The sequence below is a fragment of the Polypterus senegalus genome, chromosome 17, assembly GCF_016835505.1.
Source record: "Polypterus senegalus isolate Bchr_013 chromosome 17, ASM1683550v1, whole genome shotgun sequence".
Lineage (NCBI taxonomy): Eukaryota > Metazoa > Chordata > Cladistia > Polypteriformes > Polypteridae > Polypterus > Polypterus senegalus.
This window is the reverse complement of record NC_053170.1, coordinates 59880932-59903293: the sequence shown is the minus strand read 5'-3', so window position 1 is coordinate 59903293 and position 22362 is coordinate 59880932. Positions and strand designations below refer to the sequence as shown.

The following is a 22362-nucleotide window of genomic DNA, read 5'->3' as shown; positions in this document are numbered from 1 at the left end:
GATACTGTACCACCAGGATCTAACAAACAAAACCTAAAAGATCATGGTTGCGCTATGACTGCCTGCCGTTGATGGGTGATGCAAGGAGTATTGTAAATGCAGGGAACAATATTACTTGGCCATTATCCTGGTCACTACCCTGCCTGATTTGCTGTGTCTGTGTATAGGAGAGTCGTAGAGCCCACTACAATAAATAACCGTGCTGTTCCTGTTTCAAGTTCAATAAAGCTCGTTTGGCTAAAGTACAGAGACTTAGCCTCGTGTTTTGGGGAGCAAGACAGGGGCTCACATGTCACAAGGTACCAGGAGTGGGGTCCTTGCACCGATGGATCCCCAAGAAATATGACAAAACCTAGAGCTATGTAGGAATAATGTTCACTCACTGCTGGATCTGACCCGCAGACTAGAGGGTGCACAAGCCACCTTGAAACAATGAGGCTACCCAGGCTTGACCCCGATGTCAATCCAGCCAGCACAGACCTTCAGGGTCACCAGCACCACAAGTAGAAGACGCCAGATTGTGAACACCATAGTGCTGCTTTCGCTGTGATCAACTGGAACACCTGGCTTGGGGGTGTCACCTCCCACCTGTGCAAACAATGACTATCGGTCTGTCCCAAGTATGCTGCTCGCAAGTTTCCCCAGGATGTTAAAGGAGGACAATTTTAAGGTCTCTATTACATTGGCCGTATAGGAATTTTTGGCACTTTTGGACTCTGGTAGTGACCTCTGCGTAGTCCGCCATGACTTGCTCCGGCAGATCCCTTATAAGGCCACAGACAAAGTGAACATCAGCTGCGTCCATGGGGACATTAAAACATACAAGACTATATTACTCCCCCTGAAATTTAAAGGGAAGAACTTTAAGGTTTGAACTGCCATATCAGCCACCTCACCCTGCCAATTCCTAATAGGAAAAAAGGAATGTCCTCTTTCCAAGGGTCTTGGCCACTTGCAGAAAACCTACCCCCATAATGGATAGAGAGGGGCTCGCCGCAGACAGTGTCAGTCAAGGAAACGGATCTGAAATTGAAACGAAGTTGTCCAGCGAGCTGGAGGATGAATCCTCAAGTGAAGTCCCGGGACAGCTGGCAAACTTTTTCCTGCCGTCACATGCACCAACAGCCTCCACAGACCGGAGATTCAACATAGACACAGACAAAAATGAAAATAGCAGAGGGAGGTCAATGTGATGCTGCATCGGACACGGTAGCAGTGGGATGCAATGGCAACTCTACATCAAACACAGAGGACGCAGAGTCTGGCATCCAGACTGAGTTTGTGCGCCAACAATGGGCAGATAACAACTTGGATTTTGCAATCAGACAAGCCTATGTAGCAAATGACTCTTATTATCAGGAGAGAGGGGACCTGAATTTTAAAACACCACAGTTTTCTGTATTGGGTGATTTCTGATGATGGTGATGCACATATCAAGCAGTTGGTAGTAGCAAATGAGCATAGGGAGAAGGTTTTAAAAATGACTCACAGTCACGTTTTGGGGGAGGGTCACATTGGCACAGAAGAGGCAAGGGAACGCATTTCGAAACGCTTTTATGGGATGTGGACCGATTTTGTAAGGCCTGTCCTGAATGTCAAATAGTTTCCGCTCACAAACCTGCCAGGGTGTCCCTATTTTAGATTTCCTCTTTGAGAGGGTGGGATTAGATATTGTTGGCCCACTTCCAAAGAGTAAAAATGGCTTTCAGTATATGCTTTTGTTAATCGATTGTGCCACAAGACACTCAGAATTAGCAGTGCTGCAACGGGCAGACACCTGAACTATTGCAAAAACACTTTTGGATATGTTCACACATATTAGTATTCCTTACGAGATTCTCATTGATCACTGATATGTCTCATGAAGCACCTATGTGAAAGTTTTGGAATTAAGCAGTTACAGTACATGGTTTATCATCCGCAGACGAATAGCCTGACTGAACAATTTAATCAAACCCTAAAACAGATGATTTGGTGGCTAGCCCATGACGATCCAACTTCCTGGGATACTGTAGTACCTTTCCTCCTGTTTGCTGTCTTGGAGGCCCCACAAGCGTCCATTGGGATGAGTCCTTTTGAACTATTATTTGGCCAGCAACCACACGGGGTATTGGACATTTTTCTGGATGAATGGAAGGTGACTCACCCCTGGGTGTTTATTGACCGAGTCGTTTTGCTGCATGAGCAGGTTACCAGATTGCCCTCTATTGTGGTGGAACATTAGCAGCTCGAGCAGGAGGCACAAAAACATAATTATGGCAAGACCAGTAAACTCCACGAGTTTAAGACGGGGGGTCGTGTGCTGGTGTAGATCCCACTCGATCCACATAAATTTTGGGCCAAATGGCAAAGGCTGGCAATGATAGAAGAGCCCCCAATGATGTCCAAATATGTCCCCAATGAATTATAGAGGCAGAATTCCCTGGCGGCAGACACCTGTACAAATTTTGAATAATAATCTTTTAAAGGAGTGGCACGAATGTCATGAAGTCCTAGTCACGGCCACATCGGTCCCCCAGACTGAGGTAGCAATTTGGGATGATTTAACTGACACCCAGAAAGCGGAATTACTATCGCTGATTGAGGGGAACTTGGACATCTTCTCGGCAACGTCTGTCCGGATGACGATTGCAGAACACGAGATTGTCACTTCACCTGGTGTTGCTGTACTTTTGCCCCAGTATTGCCTACCAGAGGCAACAAGGAAGTCCAACAGATGCTCCAATTAGTAATTATTTAGCCAATAAAAAGCGAATGGCAAAGCCCAATCATACTTTTCTCAAAGATTGACAGTTTGGTTCCATTCTGTATCGATTTTAGGCGTTTGAATAAGATTTTCAAGTATGATGCATAACCGATGCCATATGTGGACGAGCTGTTAAAAAAGCTAGAGCAGGTTTCATATACTGTATCTTCACCCTGGATCTCACGAAGGGTTAGTGGCAGGTCCCTTTGGAGGAGACTAGTTGTGAAAAGACAGCATGTACCACTCCAGATGAGTTGTTTGAGTTTACGGCACTCCCTTTTGGTCTCTATGGTGCACCACTGACCTTTCAATGAATGATGGACCAGATCCTGCATCCCCATTCCATGTACGCGGGTGCCTATCTTGACAATGTGGTCATTTTAAGTAATGACTGGGAATCTCATCTCGTCTGCTTTTGGCGGTGCTTGACAGTTTATGGCTTATGGGGTCAACGGCCAACCCTAAGAACTGTAAGCTGCGTGTGTCAGAAACCCACTATCTGGAATATTCCATGGGGAAGGTTTTGCTCAGGCCTCAAATGGACAAGGTGGGGGAGGTGCTTGCATTTTGAGCGGGGTATTACAGGTGGTTCGTTCCCAATTTTGCACATCAGGCCACCCCACTTACGGACTAAGGGCAGAAAGAATCGGAGTGTAGTCTGGACCGATACCTGTGAGAGAACTTTCATGGACCTAAAACCCGCTTTATCATCATTCCCAGTTCTGCACAATCCAGACTTTTTGAAGGAATGTATTCTGCAAACAGATGCTAGCGCTTTTGGTTTTGGGTGTAGTGCTCTCACAAATGTTTTGAGGGGGAAGAACACCCCTTCACATTTCTCAGCTAAAAGCTGCTACCCAGGGAGCGTAATTACTCGACTATTGAAAAGGAGTGCTTGGCGATTAAGTGAGAGACTCTCCGTTACTATCTCTGGGGGAGGCAGTTTACCCTGGTGGCTGACCATGCCCCACTAAACTGCGGGAGGAGATGTAAGGTTTCTAAACTCTTTTGGGTTGACATGCCGAAGAGCATCCTGAAGCACAATCACTGCATCTGTGGAAGACAGCCCATCCGTCACTGGGGCAACCACAGGCTCCCACACTCTGTGGGTAGATACACCTTTTATTGGTCTGGTCAGTCCGATGGCTGTCATACTCAGGGAGTCACTCCTTTCAATGAGTGTATTATGGGACTCAGATTACAGCACTCCCTTGGTGCCTTATCTGTCGTCTCAGTATATGCTCTGACCGCAGCGAGTGATGTCTCAGTGAGGGAGACATTTTATTTGCAGTTTCGCTCAGTGGTTGATGGGTGCCCACAGGGTGACAATCCTCTGGTCATGGGTGACTTCAATCCAGCCACTGGCACTGATTGTCTTGTTCCCAGTGGGTCTGGTGACCGTGGTGAAAGTGGCTCAATGGTCCTTGACTTTGCAAAAGGTGAGGGGCTGCAAATTTAAGAGACCTTACCCTAAACATTTCAATTTAATTCCCAATTTAGAATCCTAGCACTGGGCTTTCATTCTGCACAGTTAGGTCCTGCCGTTGTCCTACCTCCCATCCTCCTTTATGACTCCTTATAGAGTCCAATTTAGCTAAATCTTCTAGGCTACCTTTAGGTACTGTGTTTTCCTACACTGCTGATATACACGACATAACTACCCTTACGGAAGCTCAGTGGAGCACTGACGCAGAATTCAGCTACTAGTATGATGTCGCACCTACAGTCTCACTGAGACTGCCCGAGACTAGAAATTGTGCAACAGCCTGTTGCAAAGTTTTCATGACCCCAGGGGGTGGGAATAAATGTCAGCACTGCATTAAGTATTTTTGCATCTCATTATTATCTTCAGTGGCAATTTTTGGTCGAAAAAACATTAATTATACTGAAATTTACATTTTGTTAAAATGAAATCCATTAAAAATTATGTTGTATGAACGTTTGTCGGGGCCAAAAAAAAGTATTCATTATTGCAAAAATTTTATCACTTCGGTATTTGCTATAATCAGATTTGACCTGTGTATGGAATTTTTTTTTCTTAATGTTAGGTAATCAGGCCTTAAAACAATCAGTTTAACTTGATTCCAGTCCAGTGTTGGATTATTTAATCATCAGATATCTCAACTACTAAGGATGAAATTTGCTCTTATTAAAGAGCTTCAGAGTCATTTGTATGGATTGAGTAACCTATTAATTTATCCATCCATCCATTATCCATCCCGCTATATCCTAACTACAGGGTCATGGGTGTCTGCTGGAGCCAATCCCAGCCAACACAGGGCGTAAGGCAGGAAACAAACCCCAGGCAGGGCGCCAGCCCACTGCAGGGTGCACACACACAAACACACACCAAGCACACACTAGGGACAATTTAGAATCGGCAATGCACTTAACCTGCATGTCTTTGGATTGTGGGAGGAAACCGGAGCACCCGGAGGAAACCCACGCAGACACAGAGAGAACATGAAAACTCCACACAGAGAGGACCCGGGAAGCAAACCTGAGTCTCCTAATTGCGAGGCTGCAGTGCTACCCACTGCACCACTGTGCCACACCCTATTAGAACCAATTCACCTCCCATCAATAGCCTAAATTCTGATTTCATACTTCAAGGGAGAAATGGTCAGATTGAATTTGTTGCCTGAGTAGGAATGAAAATAATACTTGCTGCTTTACATTTCTATTGGTAAATGAAAACTATTACTGCAACTACTGATTGTAAACCTGAACATTTCTTTGGAACATTGTCACACATGTGCGCTTAGGAGGACGCTAATTGGAGCAAATGAAGGTAACTCCAAGCCAGGCCAGGGGGTGTCAGGGTGCGTTAAATCTTCCTCTGTTATTTCTGCAGACCAAATGCGGGAAGTTCTGCCTGATTCAACCTTGACGATGCCAATTCCAGTTCTGGGCCCAAGGAAGATATCACTTCCGGTTCCAACCCTCAAGAGTGATGTCACTTCCATTTCCGAAATTAATGATATCACTTCCTGCAAAGTCCTTTAAAGCCACCATCTTTGGCTTAACAGTTCAGTTCATTCTGGAACTCCAACTTATGCACATCAGTGCCAATTTTCATAACCTATCGCAGCCAGGGACAATATAGGGGTGTTTGCCCCAAACCTTTTTGTGTGTGTCGAGGTTGGTTCTTTCACAACATCTGTTTAAATTTCAAGACGGATTTTAACACAAAGTTCATGTAGTAGTAGTAGCAGCAATAGCAGTATTGCCATATGTACAGCGAACAATTTCTTACTTGCATGGCTGACCAACTTAAAACTTGTCATCACTATCGAGCCCCATGGTAAACAAGAATGTATTAAAATAATAAATTCATTTTATTCTACAGTAATCATTAATTACTTTATGTGACATTCTTGTATGTCTTAGGTTTGTACTTCTTGCAAACCACCATTTCTTCTATTTGCATGTTAGTTTAATATCACAGAAGAATAGTGTAGCAGGTCACAATGAGGAGCTGCTTATATTAAATTATCTGTTGCAAACAATTCTAAATATTCTAGATGTCACAGATGGCTGGGGTCCTTGTCCGGCCAGGATGCCTCTTCACTGTATGGACTGGGGGAGCAAGCCTGGTCAGAAGAGTACCTCCTCCAGGACACTAGATGGCAGCCCCCCTGGGAGGCAGTGGTGCCTCAGATTCCCGCAGGGCTCCAATGGAGATGGAGTTCTCCACAACCCTGTTGGGATCCGAGGGTGCTGAAGTTGTTCCTGAGCCCATGGTGGCGGTTCTTCCACCACATCCAGAAGTACAGCCGGAAATAGGTCATCAAACACCTGGAGTACTTAAGGGTGGGCTATAAAAGGAGCCAGCAGCCACCACTCCGCGAGCCAGAGACGGGAGGAGAGGGGCTAAGCTTGCCGGAGAGGAGTGGTGAAGGCAGAGAGTGAAGAAAAAAAGTATTGGGATTGTGTGTGCGCTTAGTGCTTGGACTGTGTTGTGCCTGTGGGAACAGGGAAGGCGTTGCCCACAGGTGAAGAAAAAGAAAATAAAACATTTGTTTTATCAGTGCGCCTCTAGTGTCCGTCTGTGTGAGATTGAGTGCTCATATAGCGCCTTTTGTTACATAGAGTAATTCATTTTAATTACCCTGAGAGGTTTACATTATAAAAGTAAAAATATACAAGGGGATACTTTGTGGTGTAATATGAAAAACTAGGTTTGTTTTTAAAATATAATTTTTACTGTATAGCTGATATATTACAGCCTTATTTTTTCCTGTATTACTAGGTGAAGGACTTTATGTTGACCACTTAATATATCCTGTCTTTATTAGTTGGATGATGAGTGAGAACTTCTGGAATTGTTTGGAATGCATTAAAGAAAGTGGCATTATTTTTGAAAAGTGCTATAACCCCTCCAATGCAGAAAAATTCCAATATGCTTCTTTTTAATAATATTAATTAATACTAATTTAAACTAATTAATTAATAGTATTAAAAAGGCAACTTCATGGGAGGAAATTATAGTCATGTGGGACTTCAACTACCAAAATATTAATTGGGCTAACTTTACAAATAGCAAAGCAGAACAGCAGCAGATTTTAAGCATAGTCAGTGACAATATTTTAACTTAGCCTGTTAAAGCCTGGGTGGTGCAGTGGTAGTGCTGCTGCCTCACAGTTAGGAGACCTGGGTTTGCTTCCCGGGTCCTCCCTGCGTGGAGTTTGCATGTTTTCCCCGTGTCTGCGTCCAAATACATGCAGGTTAGGTGCACTGGCAATTCTAAATTGTGCTTGGGGTGTGTGTGCGTGCCCTGCAGTGGGCTGGCGCCCTGCCCGGGGTTTGTTTCCTGTGTTGGCTGGAATTGGCTCCTGTGACCCTGTGTTATGATATAGTGGGTTGGATGGACGTTGAAGCCCCAATATGAAGGTGAAGTCTGTCTAGATTTAGTATTTTGTAATAACCAGGATAGAATTGAGGGTGTAGATATGATTGAACCACTAGGTTCATGTGACCATAGTATAATACAATTCTCAGTATTTTGGAAGAATTCCGATGTAAAGACTAAAACTGGGATTTGTCTCGTCCGATGCGAGAGATGGACGTCTGAAGTGGAGCTCCGCTAGCAGTGGTGTTATTTTTCATATTATTTGCTTATTATCCTGAGATATCCTGTATTTATTCAACCCGAGAGGGACTGCTACAGTATATGTAAGCACATATAAACATGGCCAACAAGAAGGGGGGTTCGAAAGAATCGAAAACTAAAGCTACATCCAAGCTGCGATCAGCAAGCCCCAGTTCAAGATACAGCCTTTCAGAGACAGACCTGGATCAGATGGACGAAAGCACAGACTCCTCTGGACCACGGTCCGCTACATCGTCGCCGGCTGAAAGCGAAAAGGGGAGCGAAGGTGCGATCGTGAGTGCAGATGTGGATAGCTCGCCGATTGGAGAAGATTACCTGAAACTGGAAAGGGCCGTGAAGTCCACGGCTTCAATTACGCAATTACGTGAGCCTGGAGCAGCGGGGACACCGGCTTCAGCAGAGTCTGCTGCTTCATCTACGGTACAAGAAGGCACAATTGAGCTATCTGAACTGAAAGTGTTGCTCGCTGAGCTCACGCAAGATATAAAGAAAAGCGAGAAGGCTAATGAGAAAGCAACGGCAAAGGCACATGAGAGACTGAAGCAGGAGATGAAACAGGCCAATGAATGGCTGCAACAGGAAATCCAACAGGCAAATGAAAGGCTGCGTCAAGAGGTGCAACTTGAGCTTCGACAGGTGCTGGGTAAAATTGAAGAGCGCATTGAGAAAAACTCGGTTAAACTGAGCACGCTTACTGATCAATTGGAGGATTTCAAGGAGACATTCATGAATCGGATTGAAATGGCCGAACATTTAGCTGCCAGTGCCGAGGAAAAAGCAGTAAATGCCAGTTCCGAATGCAAAAAACTCAGAGAAAAACTTGGAGACAGACTGGCTGCTTTAGAAGATGGGAGTAGAAGGTATAATGTCAGAATTGAAGGTCTGCCGGAGAATCGAGAAAGTTCAAACCCTGTGAAATTCGCAACTGAACTTTTTTTTTCTAAAATAATCGGGGACGACTTTAAAGCAGAATCTGAGATAGTAGCGGCTTACGCGTCGCGGATCAAACACCGTCAGACCCGACCAAGATCTTTTATAGTTCGTTTTGAACGATTATCATTTAAGCTAGAGGTGATGGCACTCCTCAGAAACAAGGAAGATATTATATATGAAAATAGCCACATTCGTATCTTCCCTGACTTCTCTCCAGCAACAGCTACTAAACGCGCAGCCTTCTATAATATTAAACAACAGCTATGAAAAGCCAGTGTCAGATACAGCCTCCTGTATCCGGCAAAACTGAAAGTGGAATGGCAAGGTCATTTCTATGTCTTCGCTAGCAAGGAAGAAGCAGAAAATGAATTAAGAAAGCTGATTCTGGGACTATTCTGATACATAATAATAGTGAGTCATGGCGGTAAATGATAAAGCTAGGATTAATAATCTACTGTCTGATCTATTCATTTTAAAATACGGGTTTTTTATCAGCATATATTCTCATATATTCTTATTATTACTTAGTATTACTAGGGCGCTATCTGTTTTTTCTTGTGCTTAATTTCTTTTTTTTTTTTTTTTTTTTTCTTTTTCTAATTATTTCATCTCTACCCTAAATGAGACTGTTCAATATCATACCCTTGGTTTACTGTTATTGCTATTACTGCATTAAGACTTGTTATGCTTGTTTTGGACACATCTTTAACACCATCACCGGGTTTATTATCTGGGGGTATCATCTTAATGCACTAAAATTGCTGAAGACTATATATATTTTAAGTGCAAAATTCTTTTTTTTTTTTTTTTCTTTTTAAAGACTATATTGGTAACAGATATCTCTATCTTTTAACCCTAAAGCGCCACTGCATGGGGGCTTGTTGTGCTTTGGACGTGCTCTGTCTCTGGGTTATCTCTGGGTATGTCAGAGGACTGGGACTGCGTGAAGTGGGTTTTAGCCTCACTTGGGGAGGAAAAAATGGAGGGTGGGGGGTTAAGGGGGAGAGAAAGAGAGCAGGCTTGATATATACCTAATCTATCCTCTCAATCTTTATAATTATAACTACCAACGTAATAATAAGCTGCATGGCAACAACTCTTGGGGAAATAGGAAATTAAGACCTAAACTATCTCACTTCCAGTTAAGACTATAAAATGACATTAAAAACTCAGAATCAGTGTCTCCATGATGGGACAGTTAACTTCGTAAGCTGGAATGTTAAAGGCCTGAATCACGAATTAAAGAGAAAGAAAGTACTTTCTCACCTAACAGGTCTAAATGCTAAAATAGTATTTTTACAAGACTAAAACTGTTTAGTTTAAGTTTGGTAGGGCAAATTTTGAACAGATGGTTCAAGGGTAAGTGTGCAGACAGTTGAGGAGCAGTTGACCAGGTTTAAAAAAAATGTACACATAATGCAAGACATGTAAATCTCAAAAACTGGAATTATTGGAAAATTTTTAAAACTCCACAGTAAGTAAGTAAGGAGAGAAAAGAGAAGCCGCGAAAGAAAAAACAGTTCTATAAGGTGCCTAAAACTAATAACTCTTAACGTTATTCACAGAGTATATGAGAGCATGAGGGCAACCATTAAGAAGAATATTAGAGAAGATAAAAGGCAGTTAGAGAGGAATACTGCAGATAAGACAAAAAGTGAGCCACGGAGATTCTTTCTGTATTTTAGAAGACAATGAACAATCAAGGAGGTGGTGAAGTGTATCTGGAATAGTTAAGGGAATTACAATATGCAGACAGTGATATAGCACTTGCTATAAACTTGTATTTCTCTCAGGCTTCACATGTGAAAAAGTGGATAACTTTTCAGCAGTAAAAGGGACTCCTATGGAGGTACTGAGTGGTTTGGAAGTGGTAGAGAGAAAAGCACTCCTTAGATTAAATAGGCTGAAATAAAAAAAATCGCCAGGACCAGATAATATTTATTATCCTCAAGTGCCTAAGGAAGTGAGCACATATATAAACCCTTGACGTATATTTTTAAGAAGTCACTGCACACTGGGGAATTTTCCAAAGGACTAGAAAATGAGAAATATTATCCCATTATATAAAAAGGGTGATTGGGCAGATCCAAGTAACTATAGGCCAGTAAAATTTAAAAAGCATCACAATTAAATTCATGGAAGGAATTATTAAGGTCAAGATTGAGCAACAGGTTTTTTGAACAAGAGTTTTACTAAAAAGGCATTGTGAGTTCAGATGACAGATTATGTTTTACTAACATGCTGGAATTCTATGAGGAAGCAGTAAAAAGACCCTATCAGAGTAATATATTTGATATTATTTATGTTAACTTTCAGAAAGCATTTGATAAGATCCCACATTAGAGATCAGGCATCAGGCTAAAGAGGTGGGAGTTCAGGGTTTAGTGTGCAGAATTCGCTGAAACAATATTGGGTAATAGTTTGAGGAACCCAATGCTTGTAATTTCTAGTGTCCTAAGCACTTTGTCATATAAATTACTGTCTGCATTGGGGTATCTATAGCACATTCCTAACATAAGGTCTCTTTGCTTAATGATTTCCAGACAATTTCAGATGTCATCACTATTATGTGTCTCATCATCCAACTGAAGACTTGCATTTAATTTCTGCTTTACATAAATGACTACACACTTTTCTTTTCTGTCTATCCTACCCAAAAAATGTGTACCCACATATTTTATTTAGCCAAGTTTCTGTAATTAATATAATATAATTATATTCAGTTATCTACAGTACAACAAGATATTTGTTTGTGTTTTTTTTAATATTCAAGCATTAAGGCAGGCAATTTTTAATGTGCCACTTAATTTACTTTTGCACTTAAACTTCTGGTTAGAATTTACATTACAGTGCATACTTGTCTTTACACAATTGCTGGTCTTACCATGTAGATTTGTGAACCAGACCTGTCCTAAACTCCATTCCGCCCATTCCCTAGTTTAAACTAACACATGCCTCACCCAACACAATGGTGCAAACACACACCTGCTTCAAATGTAACCCACCACTACAGAACAAGTCCCATTTGTTCCAAAAGGAGTCACGATGCCCTATAAACTTATACCCTTCTACCTGACAACAAGATTTGAGCCACATGTTAAGCCTTCTAATCTCTTTAGTCTTAACTGGACTGGCACATGGCTCTGAAACTTTGAAGAAGAACTTTGTAGAAAACTACCCTGTTAGTTCTGCTCCTCAGGCATGCACCAAACTCTTTAAATTTGGATTGTAGAATTGACAGACTACCCATTTGTTCCATCATGGACAATGGCAACTGGATTCACCCTTGCTCTGGCCAAGAGCCTGTCAAACCTTCCAGGGAGGTCTCCTACCTATGCACTCGGAAGGTAACACACCATGTGAGACTCTTTGCTGCAGGAGCAAGCCCGCATTTCAGTAACCCTAATGACTGAGTCCCCTACTGTCACAACCACACTCTTTCTGGAGACTGGTTTTAAGGTGACCTGTTGGGGCTCTCATGCCTGCCCATCATAAATAATAAATATATATTGTGCGGAAACTGCAACATGAACCTAAAGATTATTAGCATTTAGATTGGGATCTTGGGGTGAAACATCAAATTTCCTGACCAGAAAAGTGGTGCTTGTGATACACCATGGTGGATTGAGACTGTGGCTAAAAGTGCTCCATGAGAGCACCTCCCAAAAGAGATGGATTGGATTTTTCATGATGCCATCCAGTTTTGCCATCATCCTTTCTTCTACAAAAGCTTCCATTGTGTCTAGAGTTAGCCCTGCAATGGAGATGACTTTCCTGATAGGTTTCTTCAGGCATTGTGCAACAGTTGAGCTCAAGATGCTTCCCCAGGAGATCACAGTGTAAACCAATACACTGGCTACTATGGACTGATGGCATTTCAGCTGGCTGTATATATCAGAAGACCAGAGTCTCCTTATGAAGTACATTCTGCTCTCGCCCTTCTTGTTCAGAGCCACTGTGTTTTCAAGTCAGTCTATTTTGCTGTTTATATGAGCCCCAAGATACTTGTAGCTTTACAGCACTTACACATCCTCTTCCTGAATGGTGACTGGTCTCAGGGGCTTTTTGGCAAATTGTAAGTCCACTCTAACTTCTTTTGCCGAGCTGATGTTCCGTTGCAGGTGGTCCAATCTACACCACAAGAAAAGTCATCCACAAGCCTCCTGTATTATGAAAGAATCATCTGAATATTTCTGTGGGTGGTAAGTGCTGGTATTGTACTGGAAGTCTGTTCTGTTCAGGGTAAACAAGAAGGGAGACAGGGCAGTTCCCTGTGGTGCTTCATTGTTACACACCACCGTTTCTGATACACTGTCCCTCAGCCTGAAATTGTGATGAAAGCTCTGGGATTGTCGGTAGTAAGTTTCCTTTCCATTAAATATACTGTGTCTGTTGCAATTGCTTCATCTGTTAAGGGTGGGATGAAAACTACCAGCACAATGACAAAATGATCTATTTTTATCTGCCTTTTTGTGATGTTCCAATGCAAACAAAAAAAATAAACGTGAATACCACACCATTTGTAACTGTAACAATTTTTTGAGAGAATGGTTATATTTTCAAAAACAAGTGTAGGGGTGCCAATATTTTTGGTCATGCTAGCTATATATATATATATATATATATATATATATATATATATATATATATATATATATATATATATATATATATATATATTTTGTCACGCGCCAGTAGGAGACCGCGGACGGATCTTAACACACCTGGGAAGACATTCGCCGGCAGGGAATGGCGGGTACTAACCTTTTTCCTTTGCTTTCTTACAGAAAAAAAGACGCTCCGCCACCATAAGCCGTGTTTGCCAGCAGTTCGTAACTTCCGCCCTTCCTCCTCCATTTTCCTGACGTCATCGATCCCATCTTCCCCCACGGTTCATTCCCAGCATTCCTCCACCTCCGTCTCCTCCTTCATTAAATGGCCGCCAATGGCATGAATCAATGTCGTGCATATATATGAATTTTGTTTATGTATTTTTGACCCTTTTTTGCTTTATACTGTGGAGAATTGTACAGTATACGGGGCCGGAAACCCCAAACCTTTATGTTGTGTCCTGATTTGTCTTTTACAATATATATATATATATATATATATACAGTATATATATATATATATATATATATATATATATATATATATATATATATATATATATATATATATACTAATTATGTTGCCTGTCAGAGGCAGGTAATAGAGTACATTCTATAATATTTGATATCTCTTGCCTTATGTGATTCCACAGTTTTTCTCTTAACACTTTTCTTCGATATCCTTGTAGGTCTCAGCCTGTCTTGGTCCACACAATTGATGCACACCTTGTGTTATTGTAGGCTAAAGTCCAAGCTTTACTGACTTCCACGTTCCCCCTGGCTCAAACATCGACATTTGCTGCATTTTGAGCAGTGTTTAAGGGGCTAATGTCTTTCTTGTCCATCCACTTGATCGCAGTCATTTTGTCTTCCTGACATGCACCTACTTGTACCACAGTAAGCCTTTAGGCAACTATATTTCCCAGGCATATCATTGTAATTGGATCACACAGCGCTGTATGCATCTCTCTTACCACTTGTGTCAACATTTGATGAGCAATTCACACTGTCATCACTATCACTTGATTCAGTTTATGGTTCATTTTCAGTTTGTTGTTAAACTGGCTTTACAGCTTCTCATTTACACACCATTTTGTTCTGGTTAAAGGCTTTGCTGTTCTCATGAATATTGATAAATTACCATAGAATGGTAAAACACACAGCAATATTAATGTTTTGGGGTTTTTACATGTTTTTTATCCACTAGATGGCAGAAGAATACTGTCCTGAGTGTTATTCAGTCTTAACCCTGCACATTGGATTATAGCAACTAATTCCAAGGAACATTCAGGAGTAACCATAGAATACCGAACCCAAGAGAAAGGTTTGGGGTTAACACCAAGGAGATTAATGTGAACCTTTAAGTGAATCTGAAAGTGTGATAATTTAGGATGTTACTTGATTTTTGTTTGTGTACGTAAGTTTAAACATCTACTGTGAAAAGAGTAAGTTAATGGTCTTACATGTATCCTAAGACAACAGTTATTTATGTACTTTTAAGGATTTTATGTATATTCAAACAACCCTACTTCACAGAGCTAGATGGCTTATCTATCATTGCCACCTCAGAAATACAACAGTAGAAACTATGCTGTTCACCAAATGTAAAATGCAAGAATATATTAAACCAATCACTAAATAGAGAACTATCACATATAAGGATACAGATTTATGCAAATACATGAAAAAAAAATAATTAACAAAACTGTGTGAGCCACTAGGGGGTGTACCACCACCCTAACCCAGACACAGACAGGCAGGAGACAGGTTTTTCCACACTCCACGTTTATTTGCAGTTTTATCAGTCCACAATACCAGTAAACACAACACAGCACACCAACACCATTCAGTCCCTTCTTGCCACCAGTCCTTCTCCCTCCACTCCTCTTCAGGTTTTGTCCTCTCCTCCCGACTCTGGCCACTTGTGAAGTGAGGTGGCTCCTTTTTACAGGGCACCTGGATGGACTCCAGGTGCCTAACGAGCTTCTTCCGGCCACACTTCCAGACTAAATAAGGTCCTGGAAAGGTCCATGTGCCCCCTGGCGGAGGCCACGGGTTCCAACAGGGTTGAGCCCCCATGCTCATAACCCGTGGCACCACTGGAAACCAAGTGAGCTGCCCTCTATCGGCCCGGGGAAGAAACTGTCCCGACAATCGTCTTTCACCCGACCCCAGCCATCCGCCACAACTAATAAACAAAAATATCTGCCGATGAGCTAATTGTTAAACTACTGCTAGATTGTAGAAAAGGAGTCAGAAAAGCCAGACACAGTCAGAGTCCTTTGTCAGTAAGCCGCCTCCAACCTATTGGTCATTCTACACCTGAGTCATTGCTTGGCTGGCCAATCTGATGAAAATTCCCTTCTACCCAGTGTTTCCAGAATTCCTTTATCTGAGATAACTTTTCCATTTATTAACTATGGGACTACTGACGGCAGTAAAATCCGTCTTTTATTATTGAACAGATATTATGACATCTGTGGCACATCATAATTGTAATTGAATAAAGACCCTATTTCAGTATACTGGACACTTTCTATTTTTTCTCCCCCAACAGCCTTGTCTCACAAGAAAAACTACGAACCCAGGGTGCATGCTTGGTCCTCACTGTCTTTGATTATGATCTACTGGGAAGCGATGATTTTGAAGGGGAAGCCTTTCTGTCCTTGAGAGATTTGCCAGGGGTTGGAAGCACATTGGACATGGGAAATATTCATCAGATTAGACTGGCTTTGATGCACCCTGTGCCAAATGGTAAGTCACTGTTATATAAGCAACCAAAGAACAACTCAGGAAGAGATGGTAATGTTGTGTGGCAAACATGAAAATTAACAGAAAACTAGCTGACAATCAGAATGATCATTAATGCATGTTAAAATATAACAATCACTATAAATAATTTAATACTAATGATTAACAACAGAACTGCAGTATACACGGCTTATCTGCAGCTCTACTCAGAGTATGCCACAGCTAACGTACAGAGTCTTCTGCCATGATTTAAAAGCTAAGACTAAAGGGGCACCTCTTATAGTAGCAGGCAGCTTAGGGATCCTGTAACTAAAATTGCAGCATCCCTCTGTTATTTTATTTTTTACTAATTTTATTTGAAGAAAATTACATTTCATATGATCAAGTCTAATTTATACAACAAAGAAGATAACTTTACATATGATCAAGTCAAACTTAACAAACCAGAGAGAAAGAGAGGAGAGCAAATCTTTAAAAACAACAAAGAATTAAGAATGTCCTTTACCCTGATAAAATGCTTGTTCTAAAATTGTATTAATTAGATCTTGCCATGTTTTAAAACAGTTTTGAACAGATCCTGTAAGCGAGAATAAGATTTTTTGCAATTTCAAATAGCATAGAACTTCAGTTACCCACTGATTTATAACAGGTGGGCTGGGATTCTCCCAGTTTAGCAAGTATGGTAGAAGTGTGGAATTACAATCAGTTTGTCTTTCTCCACCTTAAGCCCATCTGGAAGTACACTTAACACAGCTGTTAATGGCTTAGGAGTAATTGTGGCTCTAAGGCTGTCTGAAAGGCATTGAAAAGTTTTGTCCAGAGTGATTTTAATTTGGTACACTCCCAAAACATGTGGCCCAGTGAGGCTGGAGCTCAACTGCAATGTTCACAGGTTGACTATTGGCCTGCATACATTTGAACAATGAATGCCTTGCACATATGGAGCTAGTGTGTATTCTAGGCATGCCTTCCATCCCTTTTCTGAGATGCTAAGTGAAATATCCTTTCCACACTGTACCCTAGGATGTTTGTAAAGAAGGGACATTAAAATTGTTGAGATGCTGTACGAATTTTCAAGACTGATCAGTAGTTCTGGAATAAAAATGAGTGGGAAGTATAGAAAATTTGGCAGGTTCCTTTTAGCAAAATTTCTTATTTGAAAGTACTTTAAAAATAGTGTTGATGCGAAGTTAAATTTGAAGCATAATTGTTGCAAAGACATTATCTAGATAAAATTGTCTAAGTGTTTTAATATCAGACATTTTCCAAACATTAAGTACTGTGTAGGCTTCAGAGGGTAGAAAAAAATGTATTATCATGTACAGCTGCAACAGATAAAAGCCTCTCTGCCTTGAAGTTCTTCCTGCATTGGTTTTAAATTCTTAATGTTTGATGGACAATTGAATTATTGGTATATTGATGATAATTTGTATGTACTGGGGCACAAAGTAGGATATATAAAGAAACAGAGCAAGATTTTAATTCTGTTGCACATCAGGCTTGTGTATAATCAACAATTTCTGTCAAAGTCGAGGTCTTTATACCGTAGCTTGTATATTTTTTGCCCAATGTTAAAATTGAAAGTTAGGTAGTGCCATGCCACCCTCTGCTTTAGGTCTTTGTAGAGTCGCCCTTTGGATGTGTGGATGTCTCGAATTCCAAATAAATGAGGTTACAATTGAGTCTAATTTCTTAAAAAATGATTTGTTCATTTATAAGGGGATGGTGTGAAATAGAAAAAGAAGCTTGGGAAGGATGTTTGTCTTGACAGTATTGATTCTCCCTGCTAATGTGAGATGGAGGGTAGACTATCTGTTCACATCTTGCTTAATTGTTTCCATGCTAATGGCAACATTTTGTAGAAAAGATCTTCATATTTACTTGTAATGTTTACCCCTGCTTTGCGCCCTGTGTTGGCTCGGATTGGCTCCAGCAGACCCCCGTGACCCTGTAGTTAGGATATAGCGGGTTGGATAATGGATGAATGAATGAATATATAAACTGTTTTATTAATTCGTGGAAACATAAGCAGGCTGGCATCTTAAGATCTTAATGTGCCCTCAGATTTGAAAGTTATGATAAATTTAGATTAGTAAGTAGGGCCATTTAAGGCTACTGCATATCTGTTAAAGGAAGGATATTTAAATCTGCCCGAAACTTACCTGGGGGCCACTGTAAACTGTTTATTAGAATTCTGTAATTATGACAAATATTTTTTTCTTTGATACCATATGTATTATGGATAAATATTTTGTGTGCATTTTTTATTACTTTACAAATTATGTATTTTTAGGGGATTTTATTTATTTTACTGACAGAATTTCATTTTATTAATGAACCCGTAAAACCTGTGTTGTGCAGTTTAATTGTATAAACTCCAAGGTTAACACTTTAATACAAACACAAGGCTTATTCATTTCTGGTTATGGAGGTGCTTAATGTAAACAATCATTTAAAAGGATAAAGAAAAAATCAGAATGGGTATTGTAATCTGCCAGTTCTAGCAACACAAAATCAGTGATCAGTATTGGCCTCAAAAAAAACTGATCGACGCATCCTATAAAAAATAAATATTTATTTCCAGGCTCTGTTTGATTTATATTACCATAGTATTGCATATTGGAACTCCAGTGAATAAAAAGCACTAGTGCTTGCCCTTCTGACTTCTGGTTCATACTTATATTTTTTATATTTTCAATTTCAGAACATGATCCTTGTATCTCTAGTGCATTGGTTTTTGTGTTTTTTGCCAACTTTAGTTCCACCGACCTTTCTGTAATTCGGTGCGATACTAACAGTATACAGTATACTATATACCAATATAATTCCTTTTTATTTTCTTTAAAAGTACTTAATATGAATAAAACATTATCCAGTTTTTTTTCTAAATCTGTAGTAGCTGCCAGTTAACAAAGTGGATTTCTGTTTTTATTTAATAATCTCTTTCATTAATTTACTTGAGATAAAAGTTAGGGGAACTGACCTATAATTGCCAAAATGATCTTTTTCATTTTTAGTATAGTTATAATATTTTGAACTTCCAATCCTGTGCAAATCAGTGGTGGCTTCCAAAAACTAAATATTAAGACTTAACATTGCCGCTTGAAAGTATCTGTTCCCCATCGTTTTTCATTTCTTAGGTATTTTGAGAAGGAAAGGAAGAATACGAAGATTTGGGGAACTAGAAGGTTTCCTCATTTAATAGCCAGCGGTAAAACTAGATGTTAGATAATTAAAATGTTTTATAATAACCATTGTCAGGAATCCAAATTAAATGCTCCTGACAAGTCCATCCATTATCCAACCCACTATATCCTAACCAATCCCAGGGCAGGAAACAAACCCCAGGCAGGGTGCCAGCCCACTGCAGGGCACACACACATCCACCAGGCACAATTTAGGATCGCCAATGTCTTTGGGAGGAAACCCACGCAGATATGGGGAGAACATGCAAACTCCACGCAGGGAGGACCTGGGAAGTGAACCCAGATCTCCTTATTGCGAGGCAGCAGCGCTACCCACTGCGCCACCATGCCGCCCCATCCTGGCAAGTGCAGATCTAAAATGAAAAAGAACTTCATCTTCATTGCAATTTGGGATCAGTCGTGACCTGTTACTGCTATCTGCTGGACAACAGTGCTAACTTGTTTGTGATTTAATTTTCCACTTTAAAAGTGATGTTTAATTTCTGTTCTTTTAAATATTTGACATGTGATTTTATTCTCAATAATCTTACAAATTATGCATTTTAAATTACTATATGAGAGGCATTTCTGATGCCTCTAATATCTTAATTAGATTTTGGTTTAACTTTATTATTTCAAACAACAGAACATTTTCTGTTTCTTTTGTATTTCTTTGATAACAATTTCTTGCTATATGCTAACTGCAATGGCATCTTCTTAACCTATTGATGATAATTACTTCCTTTAAAATTTCTTCCTTCCATGCTATATACTATAAAATTTATTATCTGCTCTTGACACTGACATTAGTTATACTTACCATCACAATTGGCACAGTGCTTTATAAATATTCACGAAGTCTTCAGTCTCATCTCAACTGATGTTAAATTTGAAAAGTAGCACTATCCTCTACTCCTAACTCTGCTATACATCCTATATACAGTGTGTGTGTGTGTGTGTGTGTGTGTGTGTGTGTGTGTGTGTGTATATTAGCTGTGTTCCTAGACACTATTGAAATCATCAGAAAATAAATTGAAATGCAGAGATGACAGGTAATTGAAAGGAACAACTCTGAGCAAGGGATCTATCTCTGATGTTGTCCCACTGGCCCAGTTAAGCAGGCACTCATGATATTATTTTTATTGTCCCCGCAGGCTTTACGTTTGATGTCATACACCTTAAAAACTTCAGGTTAAAACACATTCCATATGAAAACCTTGTCTCAATCTTTAATCAACTTGTCCTGAATTGAGGATTGTTCTACTTTTACTTTGACACTTTGCATTTGTCTCTCTGTGGAAAACTCCACATATAACTGTCCGTGCCCAAAAACTGGTTCCGGGAAATAAATTCCAACGTGATCCAATGTTTGATGTTGCAAATTATTAATAGGAATTGCAAAGGCTGAGTTTATGGGAAATTATTGCTGTTTCAATCAGAAAGGTAATCCACTTTCAGATAGATATAAATTGATTTGAGGAATCAGAACAGTATTACTTTCAGCTGATCTAGTAAGAACTCTCGCTTGGTTCAAATCTATAACAGTCCAAGCTTTGTATTGAGGTTTCGAAGAAGCATGATAATATATCCTGCTTTCAACACAAGGCTATGGTTTAGCATTCCAGACGGTGTAATGCTGTTCAAAAACTCCATAGGAACGTTGTCTCTTTCCTGGCCGCCATCAGTTACAATGGAGTCATCACTTAGATAAGTAACATATTCACCATTAATGATGTCAATTACTTGATTGTTAAGTTGTTCAATGATATCATTTTTTTGGGCACAGAATGGCTCACTTGGCAAAGGACTGGGCCATGTTCTTAGAGATCCTGTCTCCAAATATTTCATTATCATATCATGGATTGTGACACTTCAATCAATCAATCGCATTGGTAGTGCATTAGCGGCTAAGCGAGTTTCTCTTTCCTCGACGATTTCGTTTTGCCAGCATGCTCACCTCACTTGTGTATTAGCATCTAAGCGAGTTTCTCTTTCTTCGACAGTTTCACTTTGGTGACGGAGTCGGTTTCTTTCAGTTTCATGTTGTAGCCTTGCACTTCTTTCTTCTTCTGACTTGTTAACTTGGGGACACCTCGGCATGATTTAAATCTAATCAAAGATAATGGAGAAAAATTAAAAGGGACACAATGGAGGAAAACTAAAATGCACATACAGTGGAGCAAAACTAAATGAAAATAACAGAGAAAATGAAACAAAGTTAACGGAAAAAATTAAAAGACACAAAAGAAGGTAATAACGCTTATACACCAGATTAAAAGTAATACAGATAAAACAAAAGAAAACTGAAAAGGATTATACGGAGAAAAACTTCTAAAATATTAGAGCGCAGAGAGTTTTGTTGACATGATGCAAGCAATGTGGAATGAATGAGAGGTAACCACCCCTTTCCTAGCAACTATCAGGCCGTCCCTGACGACACCCCCACCACCCTCCCAACATGGTGGGATGGGGAGCCCTTACCCCATCCCCAACTCCACCGCCACCTGGGCTGGACAGACAGAAAACACACACTTCCACATGTAGACTTTTATATATATATGTGGTGTGATGTGTGGGTCACAGACGTGCACAAGAGAAAAAGTCCAGGTTTCGAAAAAGATCAGCGTTATTGTTGTGAAGTCAGGAACATTCTTAAAGCATTTATTCAAATGGGAGCTATCACTTAAACACATGTAGTATGTAAGCATCCTGCATTCACTCCCTCCTCAGGTCAAAAGAACAGATAAGCCTTCCTGCACAAGAGAGGAGACAGAAAGTGAGCACAAGGCCAGGCTACAGTTGCACAAGCCACTGCATTGATGGAATTTTAGTGCACAGCGCAGTTAGTTCACAGATCTCACTCACACAAAACCCCTTATCTTTCTTCACACCAACATGAAAGAAGCAACTGTCTAAGCTGGGCTCACCCAGACTTGAGAGGAGGTCAGCATTGATGTGCGCTGAACTGAGACAATGGTGAACATCGAAATCAAGCAGCTACAACTTAGGAAACCACCAAGTGAT

The 22362-nt window shown here is 40.4% G+C and overlaps 1 protein-coding gene across 2 annotated transcripts in view; it reads left to right on the top strand.

The window, feature by feature from the left end:
• unc13d (unc-13 homolog D (C. elegans)) overlaps positions 1 to 22362 on the top strand; it is a 400017-nt gene that overhangs the window by 370501 nt on the left and 7154 nt on the right. For both annotated transcript variants that reach the window (XM_039739768.1, XM_039739767.1), the window contains exon 30: positions 15960 to 16156. In XM_039739768.1, the coding sequence (XP_039595702.1) occupies positions 15960 to 16156 (197 nt within the window). The remainder of the gene's footprint in view (positions 1 to 15959; positions 16157 to 22362) is intronic.